Source organism: Anolis carolinensis, chromosome 2 (genome assembly GCF_035594765.1).
Source record: "Anolis carolinensis isolate JA03-04 chromosome 2, rAnoCar3.1.pri, whole genome shotgun sequence".
In the NCBI taxonomy this organism is placed as follows: domain Eukaryota; kingdom Metazoa; phylum Chordata; class Lepidosauria; order Squamata; family Dactyloidae; genus Anolis; species Anolis carolinensis.
The window spans coordinates 292,923,316-292,946,620 of NC_085842.1; the positions used below are offsets into that span (position 1 = coordinate 292,923,316).

The 23,305-nt window shown below is 38.6% G+C and overlaps 1 protein-coding gene and 1 non-coding gene across 4 annotated transcripts in view; both read right to left on the reverse strand.

Moving 5' to 3' along the window:
- The window catches only part of rnf180 (ring finger protein 180), a 68,486-nt gene extending 45,449 nt beyond the window's left edge, over positions 1 to 23,037 (reverse strand). The window contains exons 1-4 of one of the 3 annotated variants that reach the window (XM_008124875.3): positions 22,639 to 23,037; positions 16,705 to 16,837; positions 12,961 to 13,056; positions 9,790 to 10,737 (exon numbers count right to left, since the gene is read on the reverse strand). In XM_008124875.3, coding sequence (XP_008123082.2) covers positions 9,790 to 10,737; positions 12,961 to 13,056; positions 16,705 to 16,809 — 1,149 coding nt within the window. In that variant the 5' untranslated portion in view covers positions 16,810 to 16,837; positions 22,639 to 23,037. Of the gene's footprint in view, positions 1 to 9,789; positions 10,738 to 11,762; positions 11,893 to 12,960; positions 13,057 to 16,704; positions 16,838 to 22,638 lie in introns of those variants that run through there. The other 2 variants (XM_008124891.3, XM_008124886.3) reach the window with 2 other exon arrangements.
- mir5429 (microRNA mir-5429) lies at positions 17,150 to 17,249 on the reverse strand. Its single transcript, NR_130029.1, has one exon. It is a non-coding gene; the product is annotated as a microRNA mir-5429 (primary transcript).
- Positions 23,038 to 23,305: the final 268 nt, after the last annotated feature.

Sequence of the window (23,305 nt, forward strand, 5' to 3'; positions counted from 1 at the left end):
GATGACCTTGGTGTGTGGCTGGAATTAGGGAGGATCCAGATACAAGAGTATGTGCATATCTATTGCATCAGTTCAGTCTGTCTTGAGTTCGAGTCGAGTTTGAGATCTGTTGGAGAACAGATCAGTCCTGTGTTTGTTTGTCGTCTGCAAGAGTCTGTGCTGTTTACTGCTCCATTCAGTAAAGCTTTGTATATTGCTTTTACTGACGTCTCGAAGTGTCACTTCATTCTGCGCTCCATTGCTTTTCATACTACTACCGCTGCGCTGCAATACTCTGACATTGGGTTATGGGCCCAGGCCCGTACTGATCCAGATCCTGATGCTGATCCAGGTTTGGAGCTGAAAAGAAAGCTGGAGCTGCACGTCGGGCCAGAGACGGGAGCCTGCTATTCTGGTGAGCCTGCTTATGCTGAGAATCTGTGTGTCTTCGGTGAAAGACTGATTCCTGGAGAAGCAGAGCTGCTAGCCTGGGCTGTGGCGCAGGCGGGAGAGCAAGCCAGCTGCAATTAACTGCAATGAATCACTCTGACCAGGAGGTCATGAGTTCGAGGCCGCTCTGAGCCTATGTTTGTTTGTCTTTGTTCTATGTTAAAAGGCATTGAATGTTTGCCTGTATGTGTAATGTGATCTGCCCTGAGACCCCTTCGGGGTGAGAAGGGCGGAATATAAATGCTGTAAATAAATAAATAAATAATAGCGGGGCGTGCTGGAGCCTGACTAATTGATGGCCAGAAGTGTGAAGGAGAAGCTGTAAAGCCATAAATCTGTAAGCTGAGGGGGACTGCCGGACGCCACTGAAAGTGTGTGTAACCATCAGCGGCTGGGGTTAAACTCGAGTGCGAGGGTCTCCGGAAGGTGAGAATGTCTGCTTTTCATTGCTTTTCATACTACTACCGCTGCGCTGCAATACTTTGACACTTTCCCGTCTTCTCCCTTGCCTGGTGCGTGCCTTCCAAAGCTTTGCTTGTTTATAATGGTATTTTAATTATTATTTAATTAATAATTAATTATTAAGGGGTGCTTTGCTAGTGCTTTTGGTGCACAAAGGCAGCAGGAGGTTGGACTAAATGGCCCAAGAGGTCTCTTCCAACCCTCTTTATTGTTTTTATTATGATTATGATTAACATTGAGGCTGTATTTATTCTTGTTTTGTTTTTTTACTTCAAAATAAGATGTGTGCAGTGTGCATCGCATAGGAATTTGTTCATAGTTTTTTTAAAAAACTATTCCAGCCCTCCAACGGTCTGATGGACGGTGAACTGGCCCCCTGTTTAAAAAGTTTGGGTACCTCTGCTTTAAAGGTAGCGTATGGATTGTTGACTGTTTACACATAAATTTGTTTACTGTGTAATGTACTGTAAAACATATACAATGATTTCACAAAAAAAGAATAGACAAGAAGGTAAAATACTTGGATGTTACGATTGCAGAAAACTCTTTCTGAATAATTACATTAAAACATGGATAGAATACATTATATAATAAGATTCCTTTATTGGTGTCATCTGATGGGAATCTATACAGAAGAGGAGAATATTTAAGGATAAAGGGGTCACCTATTGAGATATTATAATATTAGAAAATAAAAAATACAGAATGAAAAAAATGAAGAATTGAATTCACATCTCAACTTTCAATGATAATCAAATAGACCAGTGGCTGGAGCTCTGCTAAGTATACTGAGGGGCTCTGAGCTTCCCTCCCCCTCCCCCTCCAAGCTTTCCATCCTCTTTCCTGATCTCCCCCCCCCCCCCCCCCCCCCGCGCGCTGTCAAGACTTTTTCCCACGTCTCCCTTGCCTGCCACCCAGATCCTTTCCCTCTAACCTTGCTTGCTTCCAAAACCTATTTCCCTCCTACCACTCAGTGGGTCCTTTGATTGTGCTTTTCCTGCATGGCAGAAGGGAGTTGAACGTTATGGCCCTGGGGTTTCTATTATTGTTGTTATTATTTTTATTACAAAGGCTAGATGGCCATCTGTTGATTGTGCTTTTCCAATTAGTTCACACAAACATTCTCCATCCATCTACAATCTACTGCAGGGAAGTTTGCCGGACTCATTCATTTTCATCCTGACTAGTGCTCTGGAAGCGAGGAGTAATTAAAACGTCTTCCTTTATTTTGACTTATACTCTCATGACTTTGAACACAACGAAGGAGGGAGAACTTAAGAGAGAACATTTGGAGAACATAGATGAATACAAATAATCTGTTGGTCATTGCGTTATATCATATTTCAGATACTGACTGACTTTCCTGGAACTCTCTCCCTCCCTCCGTGTATGTATAGAGATTATGTCATACTAAAAAGTAAAATCCATTTCAGTAAAACCAACAATGTGACGAGGTTTTATAGGGTAGAAGCAACTGCATCAGATAAATCTAGTGCACTGTTATGTTCTTGCCTTCATGTTAAGGACACTACCTTTCACAAATACTGATCTGGAAGAACTATACTGCACACAGGCGAACACTAGCACACCTGACTTCACTGCTGTGACTATCAAACCGGATTACATACTGCTTCCAAGGGACTTCAGAGACAATGGCATGGTAAGCCTGTACACTACTAGTACAAACCCTCTAAAATCCATTAAGATACTGTCTCTAGAGAATCTCAGAAGGTTGCTAAAATGTTACAATTAAAAAGAGTGCCCTGTGCATATTTAACAAACTAGGGATTATCTTTCAGTCAACATTACAGTGGCGATAGTTACAGTTAGAAGTGCAACAGTGCTGTGATCAATACAGAAAACTACGTTTCTGTAAAAATCTCAGAGATATTTAAATGATCTTTTCTAAAAAAATATTCAGATAACAGATGCACCATAGATTTATCAAACTCTAAAACATAAGGATTATTAATGATAATAATAATAACAACAACACACTGCACAACAAAACACTGCATGGAAAGTTCCTTGACAAAATTGAAGGAAAAGCTGATAAGGAGAAGACCTGGCTCTGGCTCACGAATGGGACCCTGAAGAAGGAGACAGAAGGCCTGATCCTTGCAGCCCAGGAGTAAGCCATCAGAACAAATGCAATTAAGGCCAAGATTGAAAAATCAGCTGATGACCCAAAATGCAGACTGTGCAAGGAAACTGACGAAACCATTGATCATATCCTCAGCTGCTGTAAGAAAATTGCACAGACAGACTACAAACAGAGGCACAACTATGTGGCCCAAATGATTCATTGGAACTTATGCCTCAAGTACCACCTGCCAGCAGCAAAGAACTGGTGGGATCACAAACCTGCAAAAGTATTGGAAAATGAGCACGCAAAGATACTGTGGGACTTCCGAATCCAGACTGACAAAGTTCTGGAACACAACACACCAGACATCACAGTTGTGGAAAAGAAAAAGGTTTGGATCATTGATGTTGCCATCCCAGGTGACAGTCGCATAGATGAAAAACAACAGGAAAAACTCAGCCGCTATCAGGACCTCAAGATTGAACTTCAAAGACTCTGGCAGAAACCAGTGCAGGTGGTCCCGGTGGTGATGGGCACACTGGGTGTCGTGCCAAAAGATCTCAGCCGGCATTTGGAAACAATAGACATTGACAAAATCACCATCTGCCAACTGCAAAAGGCCACCCTACTGGGATCTGCACACATCATCAGAAAATACATCACACAGTCCTAGATACTTGGGAAGTGTTCGACTTGTGGTTTTGCTAAACAAAATCCAGCATATCTATCTTGTTTGCTGTGCCATACAACATCGTTGTGTTGATAATAATAATAATGAATTGTTACCCGCCTCTCCTCATGGCTTGAGGCAGGGTACAACATAGTTAAAAGAACAGATAAAACATAATACTATTAAAATGCATACATTAAAATATACAGAACAAAGATTAATACTACATAGAACAAAGAGAATAATACTATTATTGCTTGTGGGGAAATGAGAGGGGCATGCACAGCCATTTCATCTAGCTTTCCATTCCCTGTTCCCTTTTAGCTTCCATAAAGGCTTTTATTTCTTAAAACAACTGACAGACCTTTAGAACATCTCTCCACAGAGCATCATAGCACTCTCACCTAAAAAAAAATGACATCCATACAATATACACTCAACAGGAACAGTAGTGATTTGCCATTCACAATGCTATTTAAAATGCAGTAATGCAGTAAAATTTTCAAGTAATGTTGTGGATGCGTCTCTCTTACAATATTTATATTTATTCTGTATTGTTCTCAATTGTTTCACTCTGTTGTTTGTTATTTTCTATCAATTGTTCTATTATCTCTCTCTCTTTTGCTTAGCCCTTTAGAAAATGGTTCCTGGAAACCTTGAAATGAAAAAACCTACTGATTGCATTGTCTCCTATTGAGGTGGTTGTGACTGTTAGAAAGCTGTTTATGTGAGTTGAGTGGAAGCTTGTTTACTTACTTCTTAGGGTTGTGTATTGTTTTGGTGTACATAGTCCCAGGTCCTTTGCCTGAGCCACTGGTTTTAGGAAAGTGGGGCATCTACAGAAAGGAAGTGAGGCTGAATCTACACTGCTATATAATTGAGTATCTGAATCCAGATTATCTGATTTGAACTGGATTATGAATCTACACTATCATATAATCCAGTTCAAAGCAGATAATCTGGATTCAGATACTCGATTATATAGCAGTGTAGATGGGGCCTGAATCAAAGACTTGGTTGGGAGTGGAGCTAGCAGCTACTAGCTCTCTCTATAGCTACAGCCCCAGTCCCCGGCGAACAAGTGAAGCCAACAAGCTGTTTTGTGTGATGACTACCATGTAGTTAGAAAGCACCTATTTCTCAGAAGACTTAAAGACAAGTAACCTGTTCCCAAATCAGAATAGAAAGCCGTTAAATAACAATTTACCTCACCTCTCTGTCTTTGCTTTATTATCACTGCCTGAACCATGGGCGACCCATTCTTTCCCTCCCTCCTCCTCTCAGATGCCCTCCCAAATTACACATGCAAAACACATCATAACTAAGCCCTCTTTTTGCACATCATGCACCCAATATTCTCCACTCATTTATAGACACATCATTATCACACACGCACACTACCAGTCATTCCTCAACTACAACCCCCCTCCATAACACATGTATGTTTCACTGGAATCTTTCCCCAAACTTACAAAAAAGACAAAAAAGCATAAGGAATAATTTTTTAAAAATATAAAGCTGTTTTTATAATACAGTAAAGCTATGTCATATTAATTTAAGTTTTATTTCCTTTTAATTACTGTATTTCAATATTATTATCAAGCCAATAGAGTTTATGGTATGGTATAGTATGAGGTATAGTATTACGCCTATTTTAATAGCAACTTTCAAGCAACCAGAAACTACAATTATCCAGCATCTGCCAATTCCCATCAAGAGCATACAAGAATGAGGCTACTGTATATAAAACTACAGAACAGTGGTTCTCAAACTGTAGATGTTTTGGTCTTCAACTCCCAGAAATCCTAACAGCTGGTAAGCTGGTTGGGATTTCTGGGAATGGTAGGCCAAAACACCTGGGGACCCACAGGTTAAGAACCACTGCTATAGATGACGGCACTTGCAAAATGAAAGGACTCTAGTCTACATTGAGGGATTAACTGGTAGTCTGACTTGTCTTGCTGCTTGAACAAACACTCCTTCAAATACTTTCTTAAATGATACATAAGAAACTCTTTTTAAATTTCTCATGGTTTTATATTAGGGCTATAAATATTTTGTAAACATTTGTTATATAACAATTATCTATTTTCATTCCTAGGAGCAAAGGCTTGAATCCCAGGATCCCCTGAAATGTCACAATGGCTCAGAAACATTCTGCAGCTGCTTCTCTTGGTGACCTTGTACTAGAGCCAGTGCTTACTGGCTGAAACTCATCAGTTTCTATGATTGCCAGTGCACATGGAAGTGAATCTTCAGGCTTGTTTCTTGCAGCCAATCCTGGGCCATCTCTTTACTTACTTCTTCACACTCAAGGGAGAGGAGAGTGTTGTCCTTCAAGTGAAAAAGTACTGAGCTTGGCACTCGCTGTTCTTCCCACGTACTCTTGACTCCATGGTCTTTTGTTCCTTACATTAATTAAGCTGGTTTACCAAGTCCATTTTCCACTTATAACTATTGATTCTGGGCTGCATCCTTATATTTTTGGTTTAGATTACATTCAGAAACTACTTGAAACAGAATATATACACAGTCTTGGGCACTTCAGCCAATAAAAGTGAATCTTCCCACAGTGGAGAAGACTGCCAAATGTTCTTTTTGACATTTGCAGGCTGTAGTAAGCACAATGACATCTTATCTTGGATTACTGAGGAATCTGCATGGTTATAAGTAATATTTTACAAATCGGCCTTAGATGTTAATCCATAATTCTGTAGCATTCTGTACTGAATGCATATTTTCATTAAAAGGTGTTCAGTTGTTCAGAAAATCTGAAAAATACATATGATATCTAAAAAATAATGGAAAACAGGAAGAATTTTGAGACATCTAGTTCTTATCTTCTGTGAATTTCATGTACTTTTCCCAAGGACCTCAACTGATAGTATTAAAACAGTTTGGTCAGGGTGTCTACACTGCCATCTAATCCAGTTAAAATCTGATAATCTGTATTTTATAGGCAGTGTGGAAGAGGCCTAAGTGAGGCCTAAGTCTGCCTGTCCCCTGGGCTGAGTGGGTTGCTAGGAGACCAAGTGGGTGGAGCTTAGCCTTCTAACTGGCAGCAATTGGATAAAAACAATTATTCCTCTCCCTCTAATTAAGACTTTATTTTTCTTTTCTTTTTGTTGTATCGACCTAGAGGCGTAGATGATGGGTTGTGTTGTCAATTTTCGAGGTTGTGGAGTGTTTAGTTTTGTTGTTTTGGCGGTCGCCAGGATTCCATCACTCTTTTATATATATAGATAACAGAAAGATTAGATCAGAAATTCAGCCTTTGGTTATAAATGGAGACCAAGTGGAGTGGGTGGCCAGTTTTAAGTTCCTGGGTGTCACTGTTAAGGAAGATCTGCCCTGAGGCATTAATACTTTGGCTCTGGTTAAGAGGGCCCAGCAGAGATTGTATTATTTGAGACTTTTAAGGAACCAACAATTGAATGAAAAACCACTGGTGACTTTCTACCACTGTGCTATAGAGAGTATTCTAACCTATGGTAACTGCATATGGTTTGCTAATTGCACAGTAGCAGATAGGAAGGTGTTCCAGAGGATTACCACTACTGCCCAGAGAATTTCTGGTTGTCCTCTCCCCTCTTAGGAAGAACTGTATAATTCCTGCTGCCTTAAGAAAGCTCAAAATATTCTTAAGGATCCATCTTACCCCAGACATTCTTTTTGTTACTATTTGGTAGATGGTGTAGGATGATAAAAACAAGGACAAATAGGCTGAGAGATAGCTTTTATCCTAGAGCTATGACAATACTGAACTCTGTAGTTTTACACTGATTTGGCATTAGGGGTTATGAAATAGCGATTAGAATGTGGAAGGATGGGTGATTGGTGATAGCATTTAATTTTGTTGTACAGTATACAATTACAATGAAGTTATTCTATTATCTAGTTCTTGGAAATTAATACATGGACATTGGACGTTGATTTTAGACACTTTTAACTGCTAAAAGATTTATCTTTTATTGCTGGAGAGACAATTTTCCTCTACCTGTGGTACAATGGATAAAAAATCTAAAAGTGTTTGCAACATTAGAAGGAATGTTATATAGACAATACTTGCAAGGAAACTTAGACTTGGACATTGATCAACCTTTATAGGAACTTATGATTATAGCAATGACTATTATTTTCCCTCCTTTTGTATTTGTATTTTCCTGCCTTAGTTATACTGGAAAATTACTTATGTAACTGAGAACCACTTTGAGTATAAATATAAAAGGGAATAATAAAACACACTGTGCCATGCCATGTTCATTCATAAAAATGTTTACAGTGCTGCATTATTGTGTAGCTAGAGGAAATCTGGTGCCCCCTTCTGTTAAAAAAGAATCACACTTTTATATTACATGCTTACTGGGGCATCTCCTTTTAATATTAGTAGCAAAACTATAACCGCAGTTCAGAAATTGCAGCCAATTTGAATTCTAGTGTTTTAGTATGTCACACAATATTCACAGGGGCATTCTGTGTTAATACTTGGTAATACATCCTTTTGTTTGAGAGAAGAGTATTATAACATTGCATTTACTTTAAATAATACGAAAATACAGTTTAGAAACTTCCTTTTTATATTTAAAGGGAATGAAAACAACATACACACTAGCAACTGAAACATATTTTAGAATGTGAAGCTCAACAAGAACTAATAAAATGGAATACCTGGGAGGAACTGAAAGACAGAGGCATCCCTGAATCATTATGACACCCCACCCCCTTTTTTGTTTCCCCTGGGATAGCATCAGCTTATCCATCTGGCTTGTTTGTGTTAAGTGAGCAGAAAAAGAATTTGAAAAGCAAACTTCAAGTTCTAACTTGCAGCACACACATGACTATCAGGTAGAATAAGAAAAAAGGGCCTGAATACAAAGTGTAGCCACCTTGGTACTGTTATCGTTCCCTAAACAGCAGATATTATTTTTCTGTCGTACAAAAGGCTGAAATATACTTTAAGAATGTATGATGGGTCAGGACAAAAAAAGCACCTATACATCTGTGAAACAGAAACAGTGCTGGCTATGATCTTTAAAAGTCCATGCTATCTGGCAGATCATATCTCCCTGTATGACCCTGTGGGCCATGAGAGCATCAGGAGAGCCTTTCAATCAGTCTCAAGTACAGTTGGTGGAGAAGAGAAAGTCTTCATGTTGGCTGCCCCTAGGAACTCGCTTTCCAGAGAGATTCAGATGACCCCTGCTTTGCTGTCCTTTTGTTGGCAGGCAAAAATCTTATTACTCTAATAGGATTTTAAAACAAAAAAGTTTAAAGGAATTGGTTGGGTGTTACATGTCTACTTTAATGTAACTACAAGATTGGAGGACAGCACAAGAGCACACAGTATTTGTTTATGGAAGAGTATGCTACAGGAAGCTGTGATTTCATATAAAAGAATAAAATTATTCTTAAGACTACATAATGCAAACTGAAGAAAAGAGCAAGTCTTTCCTGCTTGCTTTATAGAAAGAAAAAAGAATGAACTGCTACTAAAACTTTGGACTGAAGTGTTTTATGCATGCTTTATATGAATGATTTCAACCAACACCCAGAATCCATGACCATGACCAATCCAGAATCATGCTGACTATAGCTTTGGTGAAAATATCTGAAGGTTGCAAAACACTGCTCTGTTTCTCAGGAGAAACACAATATTTTTTTAAAAGATGCATACGAACATTCCTTGTACGATTTCTGATTAAAATGTCTAGCATTCTTCACAGCTAGGGAAGACTGCAATCTTTGAGCTAATGATTTCATTGAGGCATTGCATCCAAGCTTGCCTAGTTGTGGACTGTCATGATGTCCAAACTGGCAAACCATGGTTTTCAGTCAATCAAGAAATTTTAATATAAACACCATAGCTCAAGTTTGAAAATCATGGCTCATGCTTAATGCAATATTGGAATGAATGTACCATTGTTACAGTAACAGTGTCACCTTAGAGTCTGCTGTACTACAGAAACAGAAGTGTTGAACATATGGAAAACCAAAGCAGACCAGCAACTCGGGCACCACACTTTGTCTTTGTTTAGAAGCCTTAACAGCATCTTCAGAAATTATCAAGTATCATAGGATGCATTCAAAAGTTGCTTTGCTAATAGCAACATGTCTTTATGTAATACAATTTCAAAATATGTACCTGCTTTTGCAACCACCCTTCTTGCCTCCTTTGTTTTTTCCTCAAACTGTTTAATCGATTTCTTTTTCTCTTGTTCAACTTTTGTTCAATAGTTTTCAAGGGCTGAAAAAGACCAAGAGATGTGATGTACCCCTCCACAGAATCTTCTTCTGTAGTCCTCTCCGTTTCTGATGAAGACAAGAACAGCTGCTGATCACTGGCAGAGTTCTCAATGTGGTTTTTGGAAACTGCTAAATGAGGATTGAATCCAGTCTCCTCTTGTGCTAATACACTGTAGGAAGTAACTGAAAAAGTATGTTCACCAGTATTTGATTTAAGTGAGAAAGGAAAATAATTATGTGTTCTGTGGGACATTAATTGTGAACAATCCTTTGAGTTAGAAGGCTGACTTTCGTGTTGCCTGGAAAATAGAGATTTCTTGGTTGCAGACGTCCCACATAAAGCAGGGAGCAAGACAAGCCTCCCTCTGAAGTTCAAGTCCAAACTTTTTGATTTTCTATGAAAAGCTTTTACAGGGTATCTGTCATTCACAGCCAGTGAAACTGAATGATTTGTTTTCGGATGAGACACTTTGAAGTGTATTTTTTTGCTATTCATCTCAATGTTAGTTGCTTTCGCTTCTAGGCAAAGTGCTTCCATTAATCTTCCCATGTTATCATTAGTTTTCACCCTATATGAATGTCCTTGATTTTTAGCTCTAAAAGTTCCACCTTTCATAATCTGTTGCATTTCCATGTTAAAATCACACTGAACTGTACAAAGTGACAAGTGCTTCAGTTGTGATATTGGTGATAAAACTGAAGAAATTATCTGGAAATCAGTTCGCTTCTTGCAAAGATGGATATTTGTAAACTGGCCACAGGAGCATTTCATATTATTGACGAAGTTGAAGCTCCCCAGACGGTCCCCACAGAATGGGCAGTTCAGTTTTCCTGTTGTCCATTGTGCCTATGGATAATGAGGAGGAAAAAAAGCCTTCTTTGTAATGCAGGAAATAAGAATTCATAATAGAAATGTTATTTTACCACATAACAGGAAAACATTAAAGCATTTTATGACTAAAAAAATTAAATTTAGTAATTTTTAAAATTGCTGGAGAATACGAATATTTGAAAACTATCTGTTAATAGCCATTTAGCCTAAGTACTTCAAAATGTTCCTTTACATTGTAAGTACTCTAACTGTAGATTTACATTAACTACTACATGCTCTAATAGGGCATTTGGAGCAGCCTTCAAACAATTTTGTATTCTACAATCTATGAGGAATGAACTCCCCTAGAAGACTAGCTGTCACAATATATTTCAAAATAATAGATTTATTATAAACAATTCAAAATGCTTTAAACCCCATGAACTAGGATGGGATATATTTATCTCCTGGAGACATGTTTGGTTATAGGATTGATACAAAACAAAACTTACACATGTATGCATTTAGAGCATTGACACCTGCACAGTTTAGAAGAATATCCCCAAATTTCAGTAATTTACCATGAACAGTTAACTCCCTCAACACATAGAAACAAAAAACACCTGGGACAAAAACTGTTTCAATAATTCCTGATTTTTGCCAATTTAGTATTTCTTTGTACTATACATTTTGGCAAAGAAAAAGTGAAGACAGGAGGACAACAGGATGGAACAGCCCCTGCCTATTCCCAGAAGAAGAGAAGACTAGAACAAGAACCAATAGGTTCAAATTACAAGAAAAGGGATTCCACCTAAACTTGAATAGAATTTCTTGACTGTTGTAAGAACTGTTTGACAGCAAAACAGACTTCTTTGAAGGATGGTGGACTCTCCTTTGAAAGTTTTAAAGCAGCAGTTTAATGGCCATTTTTTCAGCAGAGCTTCAGTTGTATATGTATTCTTGCATGGTGCAGGCAGGCTGGACTAGATGGTGCTTTTGGTCCCTTTCAACTTTGATTCTGCAATACTAAGCCCAGACAGAAATCAAGCGACAATACATACCGCTGGAACAAGAAGACGTCTTTAGGAATTCTCCTTTCCTTAACACCCGCTTTTAAAGTAGAGAAGCTTCAAATTAAGTTGCGATATACTACAGAAGAGATTTGGAGCCAAAAGATGCCAGATCGAATCTCTATGAAAGGAGTTGAAATATACGAATCAGGCAAGGGGGCACAGGTGGTTCAGACCTCTGAAGTAAATGCTGAATGCAACACAGGAAATAAAAAGCTCAAGAAACTTTAAAGTGACTTTAAAGAAGAACAAGAGAGATCATATTCTTGAATGGCTAGCACAGGAATTTCCAAAAGCAGATGTTAAAGAAAGGAGAATTCCTAAAGACTACGAGTAACTGAACTAAAAACTTTGGGATCGGTTGGAAGAGAAAAGGAAAAGAAAAGCTCAATAAGAGATCAAGAAGACTGAGATTTTAAAACTTTTTGATTTAGAACATGATTATTGTTATATATATATTTAAAATAATATGGACAAAGCCCTCATATAAGAGATATTGGTTAACAGAAAGGCTGTGCAGTGAAAAAAAAGGAGATGAATGATAATGATATATAGTAAATCCTGGATACATAACAGAAAGAAAGAGGGGCAATAATGTAAACATGTGTTACCAATGGAAAATGTTTTGAATGTTTGCATAATTTTATGTAGCACTATTTACAATAATTTTGAAAATAATTTTAAAAATCTCAAAAAACCTCCCTAATTTACTAACTAATGATTTTCTAAGATTAGTTTGACAATAAACACAGCTAAATAAGAGTTTAAAAAGATACAATTTAGCAGGAACAATCAAGAAGAACTTTTAAGGTGAAAAAGAAGATAAGTAACTTGAAACATGATCAAATACAAGACGATGGTAAACGAAGACAGGATTATTAGGTTTAAAAATAAAAGGACAATAAGACCCCTCTTTTATATAGAAGATACATTGACTTTTTACTACAGACTAACACTAATCTTAACATTCCTATCCCTTCCTATGTTCCTGCCTGGAAAAATATTAATAAAAAAATCAAAAGATAAGAAGAACCCATTTGCCATCACTCAATTCTAACCACATAAGCACATATTCTACATGGTTATTCCAAAGGCATGTTGACTTTATTTCTAAAACGTAAGCACCCAAATCTTGTTGGACATTACAGTGACTTTGTTTTTAATTAAAAAACTGTACTAAACAACCTACCTTTTCTATTATGCAAGTCATCCAGTCTGGAAGAGCGTCTACGTTCATGTGCCAAACATTGCAGGTGTCCTGAGAGGTAGCTGAAGAACAAGGTTGCTGTTCAATTAAAATCCAAACATGTTAATTTTATTCTGACATATTTTAATTATGTTTTGCCTTTTTATTATGCACCTAACAAAAGAAAGTAAACAAAATAAGAAATCCATATTTAATTTATAAAATTTCTATACCACAACACAACTTTGAAATAGTCTTTGCTTTACAAAATGCACTCTAATGAAAATTTTATGTTTCAACTTGAAATCTCAAGTTTTAAACAAAGCCAAAATCCATGCAGATCAAGAAAACAATATTTTACAATGCAGCTACTGGTAAGTTATACTTAGAAATATATATATAAAAACATTTTCATATACAGTAGAGTCTCACTTATCCACCATTCGCTATCCAGCATTCTGGATTATCCAATGCAGTCTGTCTTTTAGTAGTCAATGTTTTTGTAGTCAATGTTTTCAATACATTGTGATGTTTTGGTACTAAATTCGTAAACACAGTAATTACTATGTAGCATTACTGCGTATTGAACTACTTTTTCTGTCAAATTTGTTGTTAAGCATGATGTTTTGGTGCTTAACCTAATTTGATATTTAATAGGCTTTTCCTTAATCCCTCCTTATTATCCAACATATTCACTTATCCAGCATTCTGCCGGCCCATTTATGTTGGATAAGTGAGACTCTCCTGGATATGCAACACAATTAAATTCTCACATCTTGATCATGTACATCTGTTTCACCATCAAGGTTATTACATATACACATACTGTTCAAAATTAAATTCCAAATTTTAAAACTTATTAACAAGTTTTAAAAGGCCAGCTGTTTCTCTTCAAGTCATCAGGTGAAAAATAATACAAAGAAAATAAATGTTGGCTCCTTAAGCATAGGTCTGTCTGAAAGCTAGACACCTGAAACATAGAATAGATACTAAAGTGTATTGCGTAGTTATTTTATTTTAAAAGTAGATTAATTTTAAGATCTGAATGTGGCCTGCAGAACTACAATAACCCACTAGGTAGCAGTCATAGGCTCCTCAGCTCCTCAAAAGTAGGGCTTCCTCAAGAGCAGGAAAATGAGGTTTGGTTCAAAAACCCGCAATTGGTTTTGATTGGGAAATCAGAAGACCAGGCTGTTTAATCATTCACTTCTGGCCATTTTCACGGCTGGAATATTACCATCCTCTCAGGGTTATTTCTACTGTGGCAGGGAAGCACCAGAAACACAGTATATGAAACACAGTAAGTTTAGACTTGGGCCCCATCTCTAAGTTATCTCATTATGTACTTTTATGCAAATCTGGAAAAAAAAGCCCCAAACTGCAACCCCAGATCCCAAACACTTCTGGTCCCACATATTTTGGAAAAGGGATACTCAAGAATCCCTTTGGCAGCCTCCCTCTCAGGGCAAACAAGGGGTTAACAAAAGCTTGCCGAGACACGCTGAACCCTCCTTAGCAGCAGCTGTTAATCACTGTGATCCATTAGCTGAGAAAAGATGTAGGCGGGTCCTCCAAAAAAACCAGATTGTGCTTCAATTTCAACACCGGGACCACAGCAGATGGAGAAACAAAAAGACCATAAAAATGTCTCTGTTCCATTCATTATAGCTCCAGCATGGAGCAATCGACGTCCAAGACCATCATTTTTTTTACCAAACTGCCCTAATGAGAAACAGGTTCTTCTCATTTTTGGTAATTCCTCAATCCCCAGCCACCTCTTACACCTGAAGGACTTCCTTTGGAACAGACACTCCATTGCTATTACTAGAGTCTTTCGTGACCCATGGATTCGAGAACTTATATCTGGTAGAGTGTATGATCCTCCATCTAGACAACACCAATTTCAAGTTCACAACTCAATTAACTCTAACAAGACACCTAATTCTAATACTCAAACAGAATAACAATAACAATAAACTGGAAAACAAAATAGGCCAGTTCCAAAATATGATCACTCAATCATTTACAGTAGATGACGAAATGGAGACCCAACAGGAGAACCCTATGGCTGCCTTGTTGAGCCCCTCACTCATAGAAAATAGCTGCAGAAAGACAACAGGAAATCGTAACAAGAGTATCTTCAACAGCGATGACAGTGCCCTTGCAGAGATCCTCAGAATCCCAGACACTAAGGAACAATACAAGTCACATCAAAGCAATACAATAACCCTGACTGAATCTTCCCCAATGCTGAAAGAGTTCATTTCACAGAGAAATCAGTTCTCCTCACCTCCCTTCTCACTTGACAAGAGTGGCGCAGCAACCCCTACAAAAGAAATGGGACACATTCCTATCAGTAACTCACAACTTGCCACTCCGGGAGCTTCTATTCCCCAACGACCCAGATTAGAAGCACAAGCCCCGTCATCCTTATATAGAGATAGGTGTCTGATGGAGAGATGAAGGGTAACTGAAGCCAAAGTCAAAGTCCATACTCCTTTCGAGGAATGACAATCAAGTTCAAAGCACAACATCACGATTCTATTAAGGAATGTAGCTGGTTGGCATGCTTCTATTAGAGACTCCTGTTTCACAGACTATCTCGCTCGTCACCACATTTTACTAATCCAGGAAACATGGACCGTGGATGAACTGACATTAAGTGGATTCCATTCATATATGGTGAAGGCTGAGCCAGGGGCAAAGTGCGGGAGAGCTAAAGAGGAATAGGGATCCTGGTTTCCACTTCATCACTTGTGTGCACTAGGCCCCTACCTCCATCCAAAAAGAGTGCAATGGCAGAGTTGACCCAATTCCAACATCACATGCTGCTGGTAGTTAATGTATATACGCCCCCACTGAAGAGGAAACCACAGATCAGAGCCCAGTGATCCGATTTGGAAATGTATGTTGGTGATCTCATAATGCAGAACCCAAATGCTTCTGTCATTTTGGGAGGAGACTTTAACGTTATAATAGGACCAAATCTCGCTTTATAGACGCCATAAGTCTCTCTCTCCCAAGCCTGATTTTGATCTACCCCTCCTTATGCGACAATCAAAGGATCAGAAATCAAATTTTGTAGGTCTATGCCTGGCTCAAGCAACTCCCAGACCAAATTCCCAGACTCTACACAGAAGGCCAGTTGCTGCCCTCTCCTCCTTTTTGCCTTGTGTTTATTTATGTTGTATTTTGAAATGGTCATATGACTGGTCAAATAAATAAATAAATATTATTATTATTATTATTATTATTATTATTGGTTCCAGGACCGCCCACAACAAGTGAAAATCCACAAAGCAGGGACGCTATATATTTATACATTATTTTAGTAGTTATACGCTATTTTAAGTCTTTATCAACCAATCCTGTGTTGATAAATCTCCCCCTTTCTCCTTCCGTTGCCACTTGGGCTCCTATTCTCTCCCTTTGGCTTTTTCTTCCTCTCTTCCTTAGGCTGTAAATTGTAATTTTTTTATCATTTATAATATTCTTTTAGAATTTATTGAAAAACTGCGTAACAGCGAATCCGCAAAAAGCAAACCGCGAAGTAGTGAGGGAACACAGAGAGAGAGAGAGAGGGAGGGAGAGGGAGAGGGTTGGTGGAGGCACATTTAAAAATGTACCTGTTCCGACTTACAAACAAATGCAACTTAAAAACAAACCGACAGAGCCTATCTTGTTCGTAACTTGGGGACTGCCTGTAATAGCCTAGAAGACCTCCTCTTTATTTATTGTTTTACTTACTTCAAATAAATGTGTTGTCTGTTCCTTCATAAGACTTTCAAAATTAGCAATATATTTTTGACATTTCCAGCAACGAAGCATGGCAACCTGTCCTTGACTGTTCATCTTAATTCTGGTTTCTTGGGCTATGTATCTGTCAGAAACAAAAAACAGCAGTTATTTTCCTTCTATATTGTATTTTTCATCTCTTCTGTCACTGAGAAAGAAAGAATCCCAAGGTTATCTCAAATGCAGATGATATTCCCATTAATCTTAAGACTATCTAGAAAAGACTGACTGAAATTTGCTGAACGTGTGTATTAGCTGTGGCCAACAGATCTACAGTCAGCCCTTTACTGGGGTTAAGAACATAGAACCAATGTGAAGGTGAAAAATCATGAATGAAGAAATTACTATTTTTTTATCCGAGAGAATACCTTGGAGGAACTTGAAATTCTTAGGAGAGATGTTCTCTCTAGAAATCTCGAGGTCCTCCAGCATGACTATAGAAAAATTGACCATAGAATCACACTGGGGGATCTAGAGATTCCTAGAAAATAACATGTAAATCAAATCTATGAATAATCAAATCTGCAAAAGTCCAACCACAAATGTGGAGCAACATGCATGCAGCCAAGCTTTAGGTAGCATAGGGAAGGGTTAACAACCCTGTGGTGTTTGTTTTACTGTCTGTTCCCACGTTCAGAAGATTTCACCTTACTTTCGGTCCCTATAATAATTGAATTTTGAAAAATTTGGCTTGTTGTGGAAACAAGGTCTGGTGATAAACCTTCAATGGAGACGCCTTTTCCCCATAACTTTTTCAGGAGTGAATTTCCCTTCCTAGGGGTAGATTTCTCTCACTTTCTGTGGTCTCACCCCCGTTCTTAACTATGAGTCATTTGTAAGTCAGGTGTCTGTAAATCAGGGACTGCCTGTACTGCATGTTTGCACTGGAGTTAAGAATAGTTCTATAAAGAATAGAGTCAGCTCTCTGTAATTGTGGATTTTAGATACATGGATTCAACCATTCACAGCACACATGCATGCATAAACAGACACACACAACACCTTGCCCTCAAAGCAAATCTTGATTTTGCCATTTTATATCCAGGCACTTGATTATTATTATTGTTGTCAAGTTAATCATACCAGTAGATGTGCACTTCCTTCTGTGAAGACTGTGTGTTGATTGGCTGTGCACTGATCTCCATACATAAATCAAATTCATGCACAGGTGTTTTCCAAGAAAAATAAAACAAAACCAACAAAAGTCCCATGGCGATCAGTGAGTGGCAACGGGAATAGGACCATGGAATCTGGAAGCCCCTAGTCACAGACTGGTACATGGGCAGTAGATATGGATTCAGTCATTCTTTCTCAAAGTCTGAGGCAGTTGAGTAGTTTGGCAGCTGTATCCACAACTGAGCAGCCCTTTTTGGGATCCACTCTGCTCACCCCATAAAGGTTGTATATTATTGATGTCATGGCCTATGGCTAGTACAATAAACAATTCATTCATATGGGCATAAAAAGATCCAAAAGATTGGACAATAGGGTAGTGTAGAAGGGACCTGAGAACATGTGAAATGCCTCAGGTCACTCAGGCTGGATCCACACAGCCATGTTATGCAGTTCCAGAAGGCAGTTGAACTGCATTGAACTGGATTATATAGGTTTACACTGCCACATAATCAACTTCAAAGCAGATAATCTGGATTCGGAAATTGGATTATATGGCAGTGTAGAGGTGGCCTTGGGCAGTGGGTGCTGATTGGAATATATATATATATATATATATATATATATATATATTAATATATTAAAATAGTGAACTATTGATTTTAATAATCCTATTAAAATTCTATTTTAATGTTTATATATTTTGAGTTTTCAATTGTACATTTTATTTACATTTCATTTCATCTCATTTCATTTTTTTAACACTGTTAAGATGATTTGAGACTCTGACTGGATCTATACTGCCATATACAGGTAATCCAGTTTCAGAACACAGCTTTGAACTAGATTACAGTAGTCTCACTTATCCAAGCTTCACTTATCCAAGGTTCTGTATTATCCAAGGCAGTCTGCCTTTTAGTAGTCATTGTTTTTGTAGTAAATGTTGCAATGTTTTGGTGCTAAATTCGTAAATACAGTAATTACTACATAACATTACTGTGTATTGAACTGCTTTTTCTGTCAATTTCTTGTAAAACATGATATTTTGGTGCTTAATTTGAAAAATCATAATGTAATTTTATGTTTAATAGGTTTTTTTTCTTAATCCCTCCTTATTATCCAAGATTTTCGTTTATCCAATGTTCGGCCGGCCCGTATATCTTGGATAAGTGAGACTCTACTGTATATGAGTCCACACTGTCATATGACTGCAATTAATCTGCATTCAGACACTGAATTATATGACTTTTCTGAAGAGGAAAAAAGCAGGTTGTTAGGTAGGTAGAAATAGATAGGTAAGTAGGTAGAAATAGATAGATAGAAATAGATAGGTAGACTGAAATATAGGTAGACAGAAACTGATAGAAATAGGTAAGTAGATCAATAGGTAGGTAGAAATATATATATACAAAGATAGACTGATATATAGGCATATAGGTATGTTGGTAGATTGGTAAAAAGATCAATAGAAATAGATAGAAATAGATAAACAGGTAGATTGATAGGTTGGTAAATAAATAGGTAGATAGGTAGGTAGACAGATAGAAATAGATAAAAATAGATAGACAGAAATATAGATAGAAATAGATAAAAATAGATAGACAGAAATATAGATAGAAATAGATAGGTAGACAGAAATTGATATATAGAAATAGATACGGTATATTGGTAGGTAGATAGGTAGATAAGTAGATAGGAAGATGGACAAAAATAGATATAGATAGGTAGATCGATATGTAAATATATAGGTAGGTAGATCGACAGAAATAGATAAATAGGCATATCAATAGGTTGGTAAATCAACAGGTAGATCGATAGACAGAAACAGATATAGATAGATTCCATACAATGTCACTATAACAATATAATAATATATAATCATCATATTATGCTATACTAATAATATAATATATTGTATATGCATATAATATTAATAATATTATAATGTAATACAATATAATAATAATACACTATTATAATGGTATATTTATATTATACGTAACATTACCAATAACATTACAATATAGTTTTATAGTACAATATAGTAATATATAATGCTTATATTGTGCTATATCTATATATATAAAAGAGTGATGGCATCAGGGCAGCGGACAAAACAACAAAACTACAGGCCCCCCAACCTCGAAATTTGGTAACACAACCCATCATTCATGGCTCTAGGTTGATACAACAAAAAGAAAAGAAAAATAAAGTCCTAATTACAGGGAGAGGAATAATAGTTTTTATCCAATTGCTGCCAGTTTGAAGGCCCACTTGGTCTCCTAGCAACCTACTCAGCCCAGGGGACAGGCACAGTTAGGCCTCACTTAGGCCTCTTCCACAGATTATCAGATTTTAACTGGATTATATGGCAGTGTAGACTCAAGGCCCTTCCACACAGTTATATAACCTATTTAGAATCTTATATTATCTGCTTTGAACTGGATTATCTTGACTCCACACTGCCATATAATCCACTTCAGTGTGCATACTAAACATAAAGGCAACCATGCAACAGACATTCAATACCACCACTACCTCAACAATTTCTCACCAACACCACCAGATAAGCCACAGCAACGCGTGGCCGGGCACAGCTAGTGAATAATATAATATATTGTATATACATATGGCTTGTAAGCCACCCTGAGTCCCCTTCGGGGTGAGAAGAGTGGGATATAAATGTTACTAATAAATAAATAAATAGATAAATAAATAGATAGATAGATAAATAAATAAATATAAATAGGTAGATAAGTAGGTAGGCTGACCGGTAGATAGATTGATAGAAATAAATGAGTAGGTAGATAGAAATAGATAGATAGAAACAGATAGACAGAAATAAATTGGTAGATAGAAACTGATAGGTAAAGGTAAAGGTTTCCCCTGAGGTTAAGTCCAGTTGTGACCGACTCTGGGGGGTTGGTGCTCATCTCCATTTCAAAGCTGAAGAGCCAGCGTTGTTCATAGACACCTCCAACGTCATGTGGACGGCATGACTGCATGGAACGCCGTTACCTTCCCACCGGAGAGGTACCTATTGGTCTACTCACATTTGCATGTTTTCGAACTGCTAGGTTGGCAGGAGCTGGGGCTAACAGCGGGCACTCATTCCGCTCCTGGGATTTGAACCTGAAACCTTTTGGTCAGCAAATTCAGCAGCTCAGCGCTTTAACACACTGTGCCACCAGGGCACAGTGTGTTAAAAAACTGATAGACAGAAATAAATAGATAGACCAATAGGTAGGTGGGTAGGTAGGTAGGAAGATAGATAAAAATAGATATATAGATAGGTAGATCGATATGTAGGTAGATCAATAGAAATAGATAAATATATGTATAACTATGTAGGTTTTTTACTGTAAGCTCTCAATTTTAATGTAATTTTTAATCTAAATGGATTTTTAAATGTGATATATAATTGTTTTAATGTGGCGTAGGCTGGTAAACAGCTGCTGCAATAAATCACTCTGATCATGAGGTCATGAGTTCGAGGCCAGCCAGTGGCGGGGTGAGCACCCGTCAATTAAAAAATAAAATATAGCCCCTGCTTGTTGCTGACCTAGCAACCCAAAAGATAGTTGCATCTATCAAGTAGGAAATAAGGTACCACTTATAAAAGTGGGGAGGCAAGTTTAACTAATTTACAACATTGGAATGAGGAAGTGCCATCAGAGTGGATGATGAAGCAGCTGCTCCCCCCTGTGGCCAGAATCGAACATCCCCTCAGAAGGTTAAATTGACTCTGTGTCTGTCTGTCTGTCTCGGTTCGATGTGTTTATGGGCATTGAATGTTTGCCCTATATGTACATAATGTGATCCGCCCTGAGTCCCCTTCGGGGTGAGAAGGGCGGAATACAAATACTGTTAGTAGCCTTTAAGAAAGACCTGAAAACATGGCTCTTCCATTGTGCTTTTGGAGAGTAATTACTACATACATCTTCTCTGTTGCTCTCTTCCAATATCTATCCTCCAGATTGCACCACTATTTTATGACCCTGTTCTTTGTGGTTTTTATTCTTATTTCTTTTCTCACCCCGAATTTTAACTTAGTGTTCATGTGGCCCGCCCTTGTTTTTATTGTTCTTCTGATTTTGCGTTGTAATGTATATTATCATTTATTGTATTGTTCAATGTGTTATGATTTGTTGTTTTTTTTTTATAGTCTGTTATATTGTATTGTTCTGGGCATGGCCCCATGTAAGCCGCCCCGAGTCCCCGTTGGGGAGATGGTGACGGGGTATAAATAAAGTTTATTATTATTATTATTAAATAAATAAATAAATAAATATGTTGATGTTGTAAGCCGCCCTGAGTCCCCTTCGGGGTGAGAAGGGTGGGGTAGAAATGATGTAATAAATAAAATAAATAATAAATACAGATAGATAGGTAGGTAGATTGGTAGAGAGAAATGGATTGATAGAAATAGACAGGGAGGGAAGTAGATTGATAGAAATTGATAGATGTGTAGACGGGGCCGCAGAAGAGCAGCACTGCCTCTTTCGGATGCGGTTCGCGGGGAAGGCCCCGAAAAACCTGCCCCCTCCTTTCCTCCGCCTTCCTTCTGAGAGGCAGCGACGTTGGCTCCCGCTTAGGCTCCTCTTTCTCATCCAGGCCGCTGTGTGTGGCTGGCTGGCTCCCCGCTCAGCTAGGGCGGAAGAGGCGGCAGCTCCCCGACTAGGCCTCCGCGCCAAGGACTGCCGGGCCCGTTGGATGCGGGCGCTCCTTCCCCCCCTCCCTCCCCTTCTGCCTCGCGCGCGCCGGACCGTTTACCTCTCTGGGCCTCGCGCCGTCCCTGCCCTGCCCTGCCCTGCCCAGCTCCGGCGTCGGGCGTCGACTTCCACAGCGCCAGAAGGCAAAGGCTGGAGAATGGCAGTGTGGCAGTAAGGAACGGGAAGAGATTGGAGCCAAACGGCCTCGGAAAGCGCTCCGTTCTGGGCTGGGCGGAGGGGGCTGCTCCTCTTTACCCACCACCTCCTTTTCGCCCGCAGAGAGGAGGCGGCGGCGGCGGCAGCAGTGGGAGAGGATGTGGCTGGCCTTGCGCTGCCTGTTGCTTACTTCGAGGTCGCGTCTACATGCGGCTTGGCCCCCGCCGTGGCTCAATCCTCTGGAGTCCTGGGATTTGCAGTTTCACAAGGCCTTTCGCCCTCTCTGCCAAACTACTCCTCCCAGCATTCCAAGCGGGATCAAACTGCATTCATTCTGCATTGGAGATGCACCTCTGTCCATACAATGAAGTGAAGCGTCTCAGGCCCCGTCTCCACTGCCATATAATCCAATTTCTGAATGCAGATGTTCTGCATTCCACTGGATTATATGCCAGTGTAGACTAAGACTACAGGTGGTGCAGTGGGTTAAACCGCTGAGCTGCTGAATTTGCTGACCAAAAGTTCGGAGGTTTGAATCCGAGGAGCGGAGCGAGCTCCCACTGCCAGCTCCA